This window comes from Aquarana catesbeiana, linkage group LG03 (assembly GCF_042186555.1).
Source record: "Aquarana catesbeiana isolate 2022-GZ linkage group LG03, ASM4218655v1, whole genome shotgun sequence".
NCBI lineage: Eukaryota > Metazoa > Chordata > Amphibia > Anura > Ranidae > Aquarana > Aquarana catesbeiana.
Genome location: NC_133326.1, coordinates 655,048,988 through 655,061,720, shown reverse-complemented (window position 1 = coordinate 655,061,720; position 12,733 = coordinate 655,048,988). Strand labels below are relative to the sequence as shown.

The window sequence follows — 12,733 nt, the reverse complement described above, 5'->3', positions numbered from 1 at the left end:
GGACAGCAATGTCATAGTGACACAGGAATTCACAAAGCTGCAATGCGTAACAGTGGTGTCATCATCTCGCCTATGGACCTCTTCTCATAGAGGAGTACACGCAGCTGTCCCATGCTGGCCTCAGGCTCCATCAGGTAAGCAGGTGGGCCTGGACCATCCATAAAATGTATTAAGGTGAAAAAACCTTGAGCCTTTAGGACCACTTTAAATCAATGCCCTGCTGCTATATACTGCCCTGTCCCATGACGTCATACTGATCCCTGCCCCCGTCCCCTCCCCCGCGGATCCCCGCCCCGGTCCCACCGATCCCTGCCCCCGCCCCGTCCCACCGATCACTATCTGAGTCGAGTTCCAAAAGGTATTCTTGCTCCCACCACATAATGACACCACCCAGGAGGAGCTATGTGACATGGAGTGTGTCCCTCCCACCACAAAGTAACTCCACCCAGGAGGATCTACACGACATGGAGTGCATCCTTCCCATTACAGGATGGCACAGACAGGGGAGCTATGCAACATGGAGTCTGTGCCTCTCATCATAAAGGTGACAGACTGGGAGGGGAAATACCTTCTCTGTAAGATTTGCCTTCCATTTGCATCTGTATAAAATAGTCCACCTGTCTGCAAATTTGTGTCAAAGCGGCTAATGACTTCCTTCCCCACATCATCATCCCTGAAATGAGAAAAGAATATTAAAATCACTTAATAGGCTTACTGAATGAAACAATACAAAGGGCAGTGATAATATGCAACATGCATCAATCTAGTACAACTATGCCAGCAATCTCCTCTACCATTAAATGCCATCTGTGGTTACCATGGGTTACTTTAATTTTCACCGTACTGTTAAATATATGGCAGTTTCTATTAGAAGCTGCAGCAAGTCAAAACAGTAGCCCACCTCATTTCTTGGATGGAAGTGGTCCAGCATCATCTAGCACTTTCCTCCCCAGCCTGACTGTCCCTTGCCCACCCCTTTCATCCATTGGAATGCAGTTCTTTCAATCTTGGAGGCATAAAATCACAAGTGGGCATTACCTGGGGGGGCTATATATACAAATATAGCCAGCCTAGGAACACCCACTCCTCCAGACCATCACCTACCCATCAGACATTTGATATCTGCATAACTCCTCCCAAGAGACAGCCCACTGCTTACATAGGGGCTCTTCAGAGGAATACCGAGGCAGGGTACCGTGATATTGTCAAGAAGCCATGAACAGCTCCCTGCTGACCCCTGCCATCAGCCATGACCTGCCTGCATTTTATAGAGGAGCACACAGACCCAGTGATGATGGCAATACATCTAAAATAAAATGAATATGAATATTAGAACATTATACTTCAGTTAAATACTCCTAAAATTTCAATACTACCCCGCTGCCAGAATACACTGATCTGTGCTGCAGGCTTTAGCCGGCAGCACTGATCGATCGGGAAAACCCAACAGGCTGGTTGTATAGAAGTCAATCGTTCCCTACTGAACCAGGCCAATTTCTATCCATATATGGTCGGCTTTAGGTTAACTTACCCCCATATTAACTAAAATCAAACAAACTCTGTAGGTGACCGACCCTGTAATTTATTCAGTCTCAGTAGTCTTAGTGAGCTTTTTTTGCTGAATGACTAATCACTATGGAACAAATCTACAATCTATTGATGAAATAATGAAAATATAGCTTGGCAGACATGTAGATATATGAGAGTTGTATTAAAATTCCTTCTGGATGAAATAAATATATATATATATATATATATATATATATATATATATATATATATATATATATATATAATCATAACCCGTTTCATGAACACACAATAGGTTTTCGATTTTAAATACAATGAACAACTTACTCTACTGGAATAGGTCCCACCGTCCATTCCAGCTCCACATATCTCTGATCAGAGTACAGACGGACCACCTGAGAGCACCACGACGAGAAGTTCTGATACACCTCCTGCACCAGGGAATTCTGCAGAAGGAGTGAGACTGTATTTAACTTTCAAAAGTTTTATTTGGCAAGGTCAAACATTACATGTATGAAGTAGTCTTTCACATCCTTGTAAACATTTAGATAGAATTACATGTAATAGAGTTACAGTACATATATCAGAGTGTCATATATTCGGAAGGCACTTATGTGACAGTATAAGGTAAATTAAAGAAGAATGTTATCAGCACCATTTTAAAAAGGTACATATATATGTATTATTACTGGTTGCATATTGTTTATGTGCAAGTTGTGGGTTCCTGTAGCCATTTGTCCCATATTTTACTGTATTTATTTGGACAACCTCTATGAATATAAAGGAATTTTTTATATTGAAGGGTCGTGTTTATATCCCTTTTCCAATCTGTTAAATTGGGGGGGTTCGGGTCTCATCCATTTCCTAGCGATCAGTTTTCTAACTGAGAATAGTGTTTCTTGAAGGAATATTTGCGTAAATTTATCCAATACATTTGGAAATATACCTAAAAAGACATTGTTTTCGGGTCGAGGGTTAGTGGAGACCCCATGACATCATAGAGGAAGGTGACTATTTGCTTCCAATATTCTTGTATTTTGAGACAAGACCATATAAAAAGATGGAAGAATGTGCCAGTTTCATTGCCGCACATTGGGAGTGAGACAATTTGAATATTGGGATTAATCTAACAAAAAAAAAAAAAAAAAAAGGACCAGAAAAGACAGAAGCAGATTCCTCCTCTTATTCTCTCAGTGCAGTATCATAAGAATAAACAAACAGAGACTATGGGGTTGATTTACGAAAGGCAAATAGACTGTGCACTTTGCAAAGTGCAGTTGCTCCAAAGCTTTACTTTGCAAAAAATACCCAATCACGTGCAAGGAAAAAAATAAAACATTTTTGCTTGCACATGATTGGATAATGGAAGTCAGCAGAGCTTCCCCTCATTTACCAAGCTCTGGAGCAACTGTACTTTGAAAAGTGCAAAGTCTATTTGCCTTTAGTAAAACAACTCCTATGAGTTAGGAACAATAGTCATCCTACAGAAGGTTTCATAAAGATCAGCCCATACCAGACAAGGCCGCGCTGGTGGCATCCAGGGCTGGCAGCTGTGACGTTACCGGGTTGGGACAGCAGAGGACATAGTGGGATGTGTTCAGGGCATGCATGCTCCTTCAGGCCATGTCTACTGAGGCTTATATAGGCACAAGCGAGCCAGCACACTGTTTTTTACCTCCAGAATTGTGAGTGCATTACCTTTTAAATAAAAATTGTTATTTGCTGCTGAACCCTGTGACTTTAGACCCATGTATGGCTGGCTTTAATTACAGATCAGTTGCATACAGGACAGTATTGTTAATGAAGAACAGAACAGATCTAACCTTCACCAGATAACTCTGGACAGTCCGTGATATTGGCATTGGCTCTGACTGGTTTGGTCGGAATATATAGGCTCCTGAGGTCTGAGAACTTTCTTTGTTACCTATACTGGCATTATACCTACAAGATCAGAAAAAAAGAAATTATACTTGTGGCTAGAGAATACAGAACAGTTACATATAGGAGTGCAGCATACACAAATAGTTCCCTGGGCATACGTTAACGGGGGCACAGTTTACCCATCCTCCGCCTAGACCATTTTCTATAGTTGGCATACAATTCCTCCTCTCCTTAGACCAGGGGTAGGCAACCCTGGGGCCCTCCAGCTGTTGCAGAACTACAAGTCCCATCGTGCCTCTGGGAGTAATTGTAACTGCCAGCCTTGCAATGCCTCATGGGAAATGTAGTTCCACAACAGCTGGAGGGCCCTAAGTTGCCTACCCCTGCCTTAGACGAATACACTTTGGAAAGACTCAAAAAAAAAAAAAAAAAATTTTTATAAAAACACATCATATTCAAACGATCATAAGTAGGGCTGCACCGATAGGTGCAGATACCGAGTATTTTCACAAGTATTGGTACTTGTGCAAATGCACCGATATCTGAAACCGATACTTTCAAGCTCGGTTCTTTGAGCTGTCAGGGGGTCTCCTCAGTTGACAGCTGACGTGTTAAAGAAGTCCAGTAATTGGAGCTGTCAAAAAATAAATAAATAAAAGCAAGCACCTGGCAATGTTTATTAACAACATTTCTCAGCTGCTGAAACACTAAAATAAAAAAGAAACATTGTTTCTTTTTGTATCTATTTCTTCAGATCAAAAGGGATGAGCAAATATCCCTCTGTTTAACCCCTTATTAACCCTTAATTTACCCGAATCAGCCTTAACTCCAAATTATCCTCCATTTACATTTTTCATTTTCCTGCTTATTTTTTTATAAATAATTAAAACTTTTTTTTTTGTTTGCTTTGTTAGTGAATATTTTTTTTTTTTTTTACACATATATATTAACATTGAAAAAGCGCAAAATTTAAAAAAAAAAAAAAAAAAAAAAAAAATTGAATTTATAAAATAACTTTTTCAATGCTTTGTACCATTGCTGACAGCTGAGGTGAAAAAACAGTTGCGGTAGGTATCGGCGAGTAGAAAAAAATAAATAAAATAAAAGTATCGGTACTCGTAGTAAAGAAAAGTGGTATCGGTGCATCCCTAATTATAAATGGACCTGTGGAACACTTGTTTGTTATGGTTTCACGCAACTCTTCCAAAAAGGAAAAATGGATGTTCTTTGTTAGTCTGCACTTTGAACAATGGCCAAATACCTAGACTGCAACCAACACCACGTGTGATAAATGTTTGTATTGGCTGGAAGACGTTTGATCATGGCCAACGAGGTAGCAGGTCTGATGAAGAAGCTTTGCATGTCCATTCAGGGACCAATATCTATTCTTGAGAAAAGTGAAGCATCCTGCTCCTGGAAATGTGTAGCATAAAAGCTGGAGAGTCCCATACCATCATCCTGCAAGTGAGATTTGCTACCTTCCTGGCCACAAGCAGGCAGAATCTGCCTCCTGTATCCCAACTGCACCCCTTTCCATATATTCACAACTACATTGGGGGACACCACTTAAAGGGGAACCTTGTGGCATCAAGCCAAGAATAGCAAAATTCTTTGACAGCACAGACTTATTATAGGCAATTACTCCAGAGTTTCATTTATAACAGTTGAGACATTGTTAACACTGGGGCTGGATCTGTTTAACTGATCAGAATACATTGCATATCCATCTATACCATATTTAATCGGCGTATAACACCCCCCCCCCAAATTAAGAGGAAAGTTTCAGGGAAAAAAAAGCGTTTTTTTTTTTGTTTTTTTTTTTTTAAATAAACCACTTTGAAGGAAAAAAAAAAAAAAAAAAAAAAAAAAAAAAAGTCAGTGAGCATCAATGCAGTCTGATCTGTGCCCATCTGCAGCTTCAGTGCCGCCTGATCTGCGCCCATCTGCAGCCTGATCTGCGCCCATCTCCCCCATCAATGCAGCTCACCATCTCTCCTTGCAGGAAATCACTGAGCAGTCACACAGTCCCATCTCCGCCATGGGCATTAAACCAGCTCCTGTGATAGACAGAACACTGTTCCAATGCCGGTGGTGGAGGCGGGACTGTGCGACGTGCGAGCCGAGTGAAAGCCAAGCGGAGAGCTGAGTGGATTTGAGATGACGGCTCAGTGATTTCCGGCGGCACTCGTCCCCCTCCTAGGTATGCAGTCGGCGTATAACACGCACCCCCGATTTCCCCCCTATTTTTAGGTGGAAAAAAAAAGTGTGCATTATACGCCAATAAATACGGTCATTAAATATCCCTTTCTGCTAAGCATGTGAACCTAAGCCCGCTTTTTGGATCTCCAATTAATCTGCCATCATTAATCATTTTTTTTCTGCCAGACTACGGTGATGTGATTTGTGTTCATTTAATATATTTGGACTCTTCAAAGAACATAGCAAGGCCTTCCAATTCCTCTTGTATCGAGTTATCCCTGTACTGTCTCTCTATGGAATGGATGGATGGATGGATGGGGAGGAGGGAGGAGAAGGAGGAGGAGAAGAAGAAAGAATATTCCTTGAATCCTCACAAAACTGGGTCAGTGTATGGTCTGCCTTAGTTTAGACGAGTATTACGTAGCAATGGGAAGGCATCTCTATAGCCAGTGTTAGGCACCTGCTCCAAAAACTCTACTTACTAATGAAAAACTAGAGAAGGTTCAGACAAAATACATTATCCAGCCAGATTATTAGACTCTAAACAAGCAAATCAATAACAGCCATGACCGTGCAATACAGACACCATGACCTAGATCGGGGGTCTTCAATACTTCCAAAGGGCCAATTTACGGTCCTTCAGACTTTAGGGGGGGTGGACTTTGTCCAGTGTTGAGTAGAAAATGGTGCAATGTCAGTAGGTGTAACCAATGCCCCATCATTGGTATTAATGGGAGGAATAGTGCCTTGTATCAGTGGGAGAGTGCCCCATCATGTTATCTTATGTGACCAGGAACCCTAGATCCAATCCAATACACCACTAGCATTGCTGTTATCCGAAGTATAATTGGAATTTGACCCATATGTTGTTAGATTTGAACAAGCAACTTGTGGCAGGTGACGTGGCAAGAGGACAATCCACAACTTGTGGCAGGTGATGTGGTAAATGACAATCCGCGACAGGGCAAGTGACAATCCGCAACGTGTGGCAGGTGACGTGGCAAATGACAATCCGTGGACAAGCCGCAACTTGTGGCAGGTGACACGCTAAATACAAGGACACTGCTGCTCTCTCAGCTGCTGCTACTCACTCTTGTCTCACAAAATGGCTGAAATAGTTAAATTATACTGTTTTTTTGAGCTTGGGGAGGATCTTATGATGTTATCTTAACTAAACGCTTCTAGGCACAAACACGGTAAAACACCACTAAACGCGGCATGCAAACTCGGCTTAACGGGCATTTTAAACGCCGGTTTCAAGGTGTAAAAAAAAAAAAAAAAAATCGTTCAGAGGACTTTGCCTCAGCATCCCGTGTCATGGAGCCTTGGTTTGCTGCGATACCAATAAAATGATGTATGTGATTAATAAATTTGTAATATTACACACAGTCAAGGGGTTCCATTTTCTCCATGGAGATGAATAACTGATGCCCAGTCAGGTGTTTTAGAGGACAGCCCATTATTGAGAGCCTATGTAGCCCTGTAGTTGCAAGCGATGATCAAATCTCTCGCACAGGTCTGACACACGGTTCATCCACATGTGTTTGTAAGCACCAACCTCAGTGTCTGGAACTGCCAAACTGACCACTTACAATGAAGTAAGATTTCCTAATTTCCAAAGCCTGACATCTCTCAGATACAGGTTAGCAATGCTTATAATTATATATATATATATATATATATATATATATATATATATATATATATATATATATATATATATATATGGTCTAGGACAGGGATATGCAATTAGCAGACCTCCAGCTGTTGCAGAACTACAAGTCCCATGAGGCATAGCAAGACTCTGACAGCCACAAGCATGACACCCAGAGGCATGATGGGACTTGTAGTTTTGCAACAGCTGGGAGGTCCACTAATTGCATATCCCTGGTCTAGGACTTTCATCTGTATCCTTTAGAGCTGCACGATTAATCGCCAAGAATCGTTATCGCGATCTTAACCAAAGCGTTTCCCAATTCTTTCTATGCAAACAATTTTCTGCTCTTCTGAAGTCACAGCCCTCAAAAGCAAGGGGGGGAAAAAAAAAAAAAAAAAAAGACAGTCTGCCAAGGATTAAAACATTCTTTATCAGTTGAACTTAAGTATAAACATTGTAACAATTTGTCAATGGAATAGACTTCGGTGTAAGTGAAAAAAGTTTAACCACTAAACCTTTTTCTGACATTTGTTGGTTTCAAGTTAAAATCTTTTTTTTTTTTTTTTTTGCTAGAAAATTATTAGAACCCCCAAACATATATATTTTTTAGTAGAGACCCTAGAGAATAAAATAGTGGTTGTTGCAATATTTTATGTCACACTGTATTTGCGCAGCGGTCTTTCAAATGCCTTTTTTTTTTTTTTTTTTTTTTTTTTAGAAAAAATTACTTGAATAAAAAAAAAAACCAAACAAACAAACCACACAACACTAACCAGTACAGTTTTTTTTGTATAATTTGAAAGAATTTACGTTGCGAGAATCGTTATCTTTTTATTCTAAGCAAAAAATCGTGATTCTCATTTTGGCCAGAATCGTGCAGCTATCCTTCCTCTAAAGCTTGGAGAGTCCCTAATCTGAAGCAATGGTGTATACGTCAATCAGAGATCATAAAACGGATATGCACATGCTTGTTCCGGGTCAGAGACTCCCTGAGCAAAGGAGGAAGGGTATGGATAACAGAGCATGCACCTTTAAAAATAATGTCAGCAAAGGGGGCTCCTGTATTTCAAATCTGACAGGTGTTCTCCACACCAGTGACCTCCTGCTCCTAAAATGAGTTACCATCATTCATTGTAAATATTCTTACCTTAAGTAACTTTGTTTTACAGGAAGGGTAATCTGCTTCTCCAGATTCTGGATTTTGCTAATCAGCCCTGTGTCTGGGTCAAATTCCACTCTGTAAAACTGGAAGAATAATCAGCAACAGAGACGGTTATTTAGGTAAAACTGATACACAAGGACATTCAAATAAAGACAGCGTTGTAAGATTCGGTATGATCATTACGCAAGGGCTGTACGTAAAGGAAGATGCCCTAGTTCTCTTCTAAAGTGCATCATCTTCCCAACGGCTGAGGGCTCATTCACACTATGTGCAGCGAGCCGTATATTTCCTGCACTGGATAAAAGCCAGTCACCATAAGAAGAGAATACAAAAAAAGGGTTTTATTTGTGCCCTGTTCACCCCGCAATGCTGATGTGAGGTGGAGTGCCAAAAATTGCAGCACAATGGATAGCCCTGCTCCATTTTTCTGCAGCATGCTAGATAGCACCACATGCCAGCACACCAGTGTTAATTTTGTCAACGAAAATATTTTAAAATTAACACTATTTTAGTCTATAGATTCAGATGACTAAAATATGACTAAAACTAAAAAATGGCATTCTAGACAAAATACTAGGACTACAACTAAATCGAAATTTGACATCACAATTAACACTTCACTGCCATAAAATAATAAGTAGGAGGCATCCACTAAAGCTGCTGGGAAAAAAAAAGTTAGTAAAAGGCTTTTCCTATTTTTTCCTTAATATTTTAATGTTGGTAATAAATTCAGGTAATATGTGCAATAGCATTACAGCCAATAGAGTATACAGTTTTTTTTATTTTTTTATTTTTTTTTATACTCTATTGTTGTACTTCTGTTTGTCAAAAAGGGATATTTTTGTTTGTTTATGAAACGTGGTTTTATTAATAAAGACGTTATATACACACAGTGGGGGGGGGGGGGGGGGGGGGGAATAGTGTATTTGATCCCCTGCTAATTTTGTACGCTTGCCCACTAACAAATGATCAGTCTATAATTTTAATGTTTATTTTAACAGTGAGAGACAGAACAAACAGAAAATAGCATTTCAAAAAAGTTAATGGATTTGCATTTTTATGACTGAAATAAGTATTTGATCCCCTATCAAGATTTCTGGCTCCCAGGTGTCTTCTATACAGGCAAGGAGCTGAGATTAGGAGCTCTCTTAAAGGGAGTGCTCCTAATCTCAGCTTGTTACCTGTATAAAAAGACACCTGTCCACAGAAGCAATCAGATTCCAATCTCTCCACCATGGCCAAGACCAAACAGCTGTCCCAGGATGTCAGGGACAAGATTGTAGACCTACACAAGGGTGGATACAAGACCATCACCAAGCAGCTTGGTGAGAGGGTGACAGTTGGTGCGATTATTCGCAAATGGAAGAAACACAAAATTACTGTCAATCTCCCTCAGTCTGGGGCTCCATGCAAGATCTCACCTCGTGGAGCTTCAATAATCATGAGAACGGTGAGGAATCAGCCAAGAACTACACAGGAGAATCTTGTCAATGATCTCAAGGTAGCTGGGACCATAGTCACCAAGAAAACAATTGGTAACACACTACGCTGTGAAGGACTGAAATCCTGCAGTGCCTGCAAGGGCCCACTGCTAAAAAAAAAAAAAAAAAAAAAAAAAAAAAAAAGCACATGTACAGGCCTGCCAATGAACATCTGAATGATTCAGAAGAGAACTGGGTGATAGTGTTGTGGTCAGATGAGACCAAAATCGAGCTCTTTGGCATCAACTCAACGGAAGAGGAGGAGGAATGCTGTCTACGACCCCCAAGAACACCATCCCCACCGCCAAACATGGAGGTGAAAACATACTTTGGGGGTGTTTTTCTGCTAAGGGGACAGGACAACGTCACCGCATCAAAGGGACGATGGACGGGGCCCATGTACCGTCAAATCTTGGGTGAGAACCTCCTTCCCTCAGCCAGGGCATTGAAAAATGGGTCATGGATGGGTATTCCAGCAGGACAATGACTCAAAACACATGGCCAAGGCAACAAAGAAGTGGCTCAAGAAGAAGCATATTAAGATCCTGGAGCAGGGTGGATTTGATTTAAATCAACTCGATTTAAATCATAATTTTTAAAGAGCAAACTGTCATCTCTGTCCCGCAGAGGCTCCTCCTCTGACCCGCTGTTGACTCACAGACAGTCCCATTCACATTAATGGGATGGCTGGTGATGGGGCAGTAGGAGAATGGATGCCCGCTAAAAGGCGCTGCCATGACGGATCTGAAATGACAGGTGCTCTTTAAATGTAAGGACCTATTCTTGCTTGTACTTAGAATCTTTAATATCTGCAAACAAAAAGAAGATTCCCTATATAGAATAATAAGCTGTCAGGTTTGTAAAACAGCGATATCAGAACCGATTCAATCATACAGTTTACAATGTACAGATTTCCAAAACAATGGGATTAAGGAATATTCCTAAACTTTGTTTTCTCTCATGGTTACTGTGAAATTGTGTGAGATACCATGCAGTGCATGTTATCTCAGCTTGTATTCATTGAATGAGTTCACCAAAAATGTAAATATTGCAGAATATACAGCTTTATGCTACATAACCAAGCTCAATTTCATGCTGAATAAACTAAATTATTAATGCGTCTTAAATAGAAAACAATCTTTAGATCGATTTTTACTCCAAAAGCATTTTATTAAAATAAATTTGATTAAAAAAAAAAAAATAAAAAATAAGTTTTTTTTTTGTTTTTTTTTTTTTAAATTATTGATTTTTATCCACCCTGCCCTGGAGTGGCCTAGCCCGTCTCCAGACATTAAGCCCATAGAAAATATATGTGGAGGGAGCTGAAGGTTTGAGTTACAAAACGTCAGCCTCAAAACTTTAATGACTTGGAGAGGATCTGCAAAGAGGAGTGGGGACAAAATCCCTCCTGAGATGTGTGCAAACCTGGTGGCCATCTACAGGAAGAGTCTGACTTCTGTAATTGCCAACAAGGGTTTTACCACCAAGTACTAAGTCATGTTTAGCGAAGGGTCAAATACTTATTTGATTCATTAAAATGCAAATCAATTTAGAACTTTGTTGTTATTCTGTCTCTCACTGTTAAAATAAACCTACCATTAAAATTATAGACTGATCATTTGTCAGTGGGCAAACATACAAAATCAGCAGAGGATCAAATACTTTTTTCCCCCCCTCACTATATAAATCTGTGTTTGTAGTGCATGTTCAAACCTTAATACCATAAAAGACATGTTATTAGGGTTTACTTCCTCTTTAAGGCTCAATGCTCCTCCTTCCCCTTTTTTTTTTTTTTTCAAAAAAGTGTGTAAACACTGATGATTCGATACATGAGTTGTACCACATCCTCACCATATGTCTTTCCGGGACAAAAATGAACAGATGCTCATATGCTAAAACAGAGCATTAGCAAAAAAAAAAAAAAAAAAAAATTTGAAGTGCAGAAAATTACACTTCATTTAGGTTTCTGCACGGTGGTGCAGTGTTAATTTTGACCTCAAATTTCAATTAAGTTTTAGCCATAGCCTTTTGACTTTGTCGTGTTTTTAGTCGACTAAAATCGAATGAATTTTGTTAAATTGTAATGCATTATTTAAGGTGATTGTAAAGGTAAATTAAAAAAAAAAAAAAAAAAAAAAAAACACTATCATACTTGCCTCCACTGTGCAGATCGCTTTGCACAGAGTGGCCCCAAACCTGCTCTTCTGGGGTCCCCCGGCGGCTCTCGCAGCTCCTCCCCCACAGGGGGTGATGTTGCGGGCGCACTCCTGAGTCCAGCGTTCGCGTCACTGGATTTGATTGACAGCAGCGGAAGCCAATGGCTGCGCTGCTATCAATCTATCCAATCGAGAGCCCCTGGCAGAGTCAGCGCGTCCCTGTGGGTTAAGTTCGAGGGTTCAGGTAAGTAAAAGGAGGGGGGAGTGGGGGCTTGCGGGCCGGTCACTGACAGGTGTTTCACCTTAATGCGTTGGATGCATTAAGGTGAAAAAACACGAAGGTTTACAACCCCTTTTTTAAGCAATTATTTCGAATTTCCAAACTCATTATATACTGCTGAATTAAAATTCTAATAGGTTTACTTCCTCTTTGTTTCCCTGCAAAGGTAAAGCATAATGGGCTACCATGCATCACATAGTAGCCCATTATGTGTCGCTTACCTGACACAGGAGCTTGCGACGTCACCGCTGTCCCCTCTGCTACGGAGCGTCCATCTTCTTTCCGGGTATCGTGGCTCCAGCGATGTGACTGGCCGGAGCCGCGATGACATCACTCCCGCACGGGAGCCACCACTAATGGCATATCGCTGTTAGCAGCTGCATGCTC

The 12,733-nt window shown here is 40.5% G+C and overlaps 1 protein-coding gene across 1 annotated transcript in view; it reads right to left on the bottom strand.

The window, feature by feature from the left end:
* MAN2B1 (mannosidase alpha class 2B member 1) overlaps positions 1-12,733 on the bottom strand; it is a 52,975-nt gene that overhangs the window by 10,137 nt on the left and 30,105 nt on the right. The window contains exons 15-18 of the mRNA XM_073622730.1: positions 8,415-8,512; positions 3,354-3,471; positions 1,858-1,976; positions 569-673 (exon numbers count right to left, since the gene is read on the bottom strand). Coding sequence (XP_073478831.1) covers positions 569-673; positions 1,858-1,976; positions 3,354-3,471; positions 8,415-8,512 — 440 coding nt within the window. The remainder of the gene's footprint in view (positions 1-568; positions 674-1,857; positions 1,977-3,353; positions 3,472-8,414; positions 8,513-12,733) is intronic.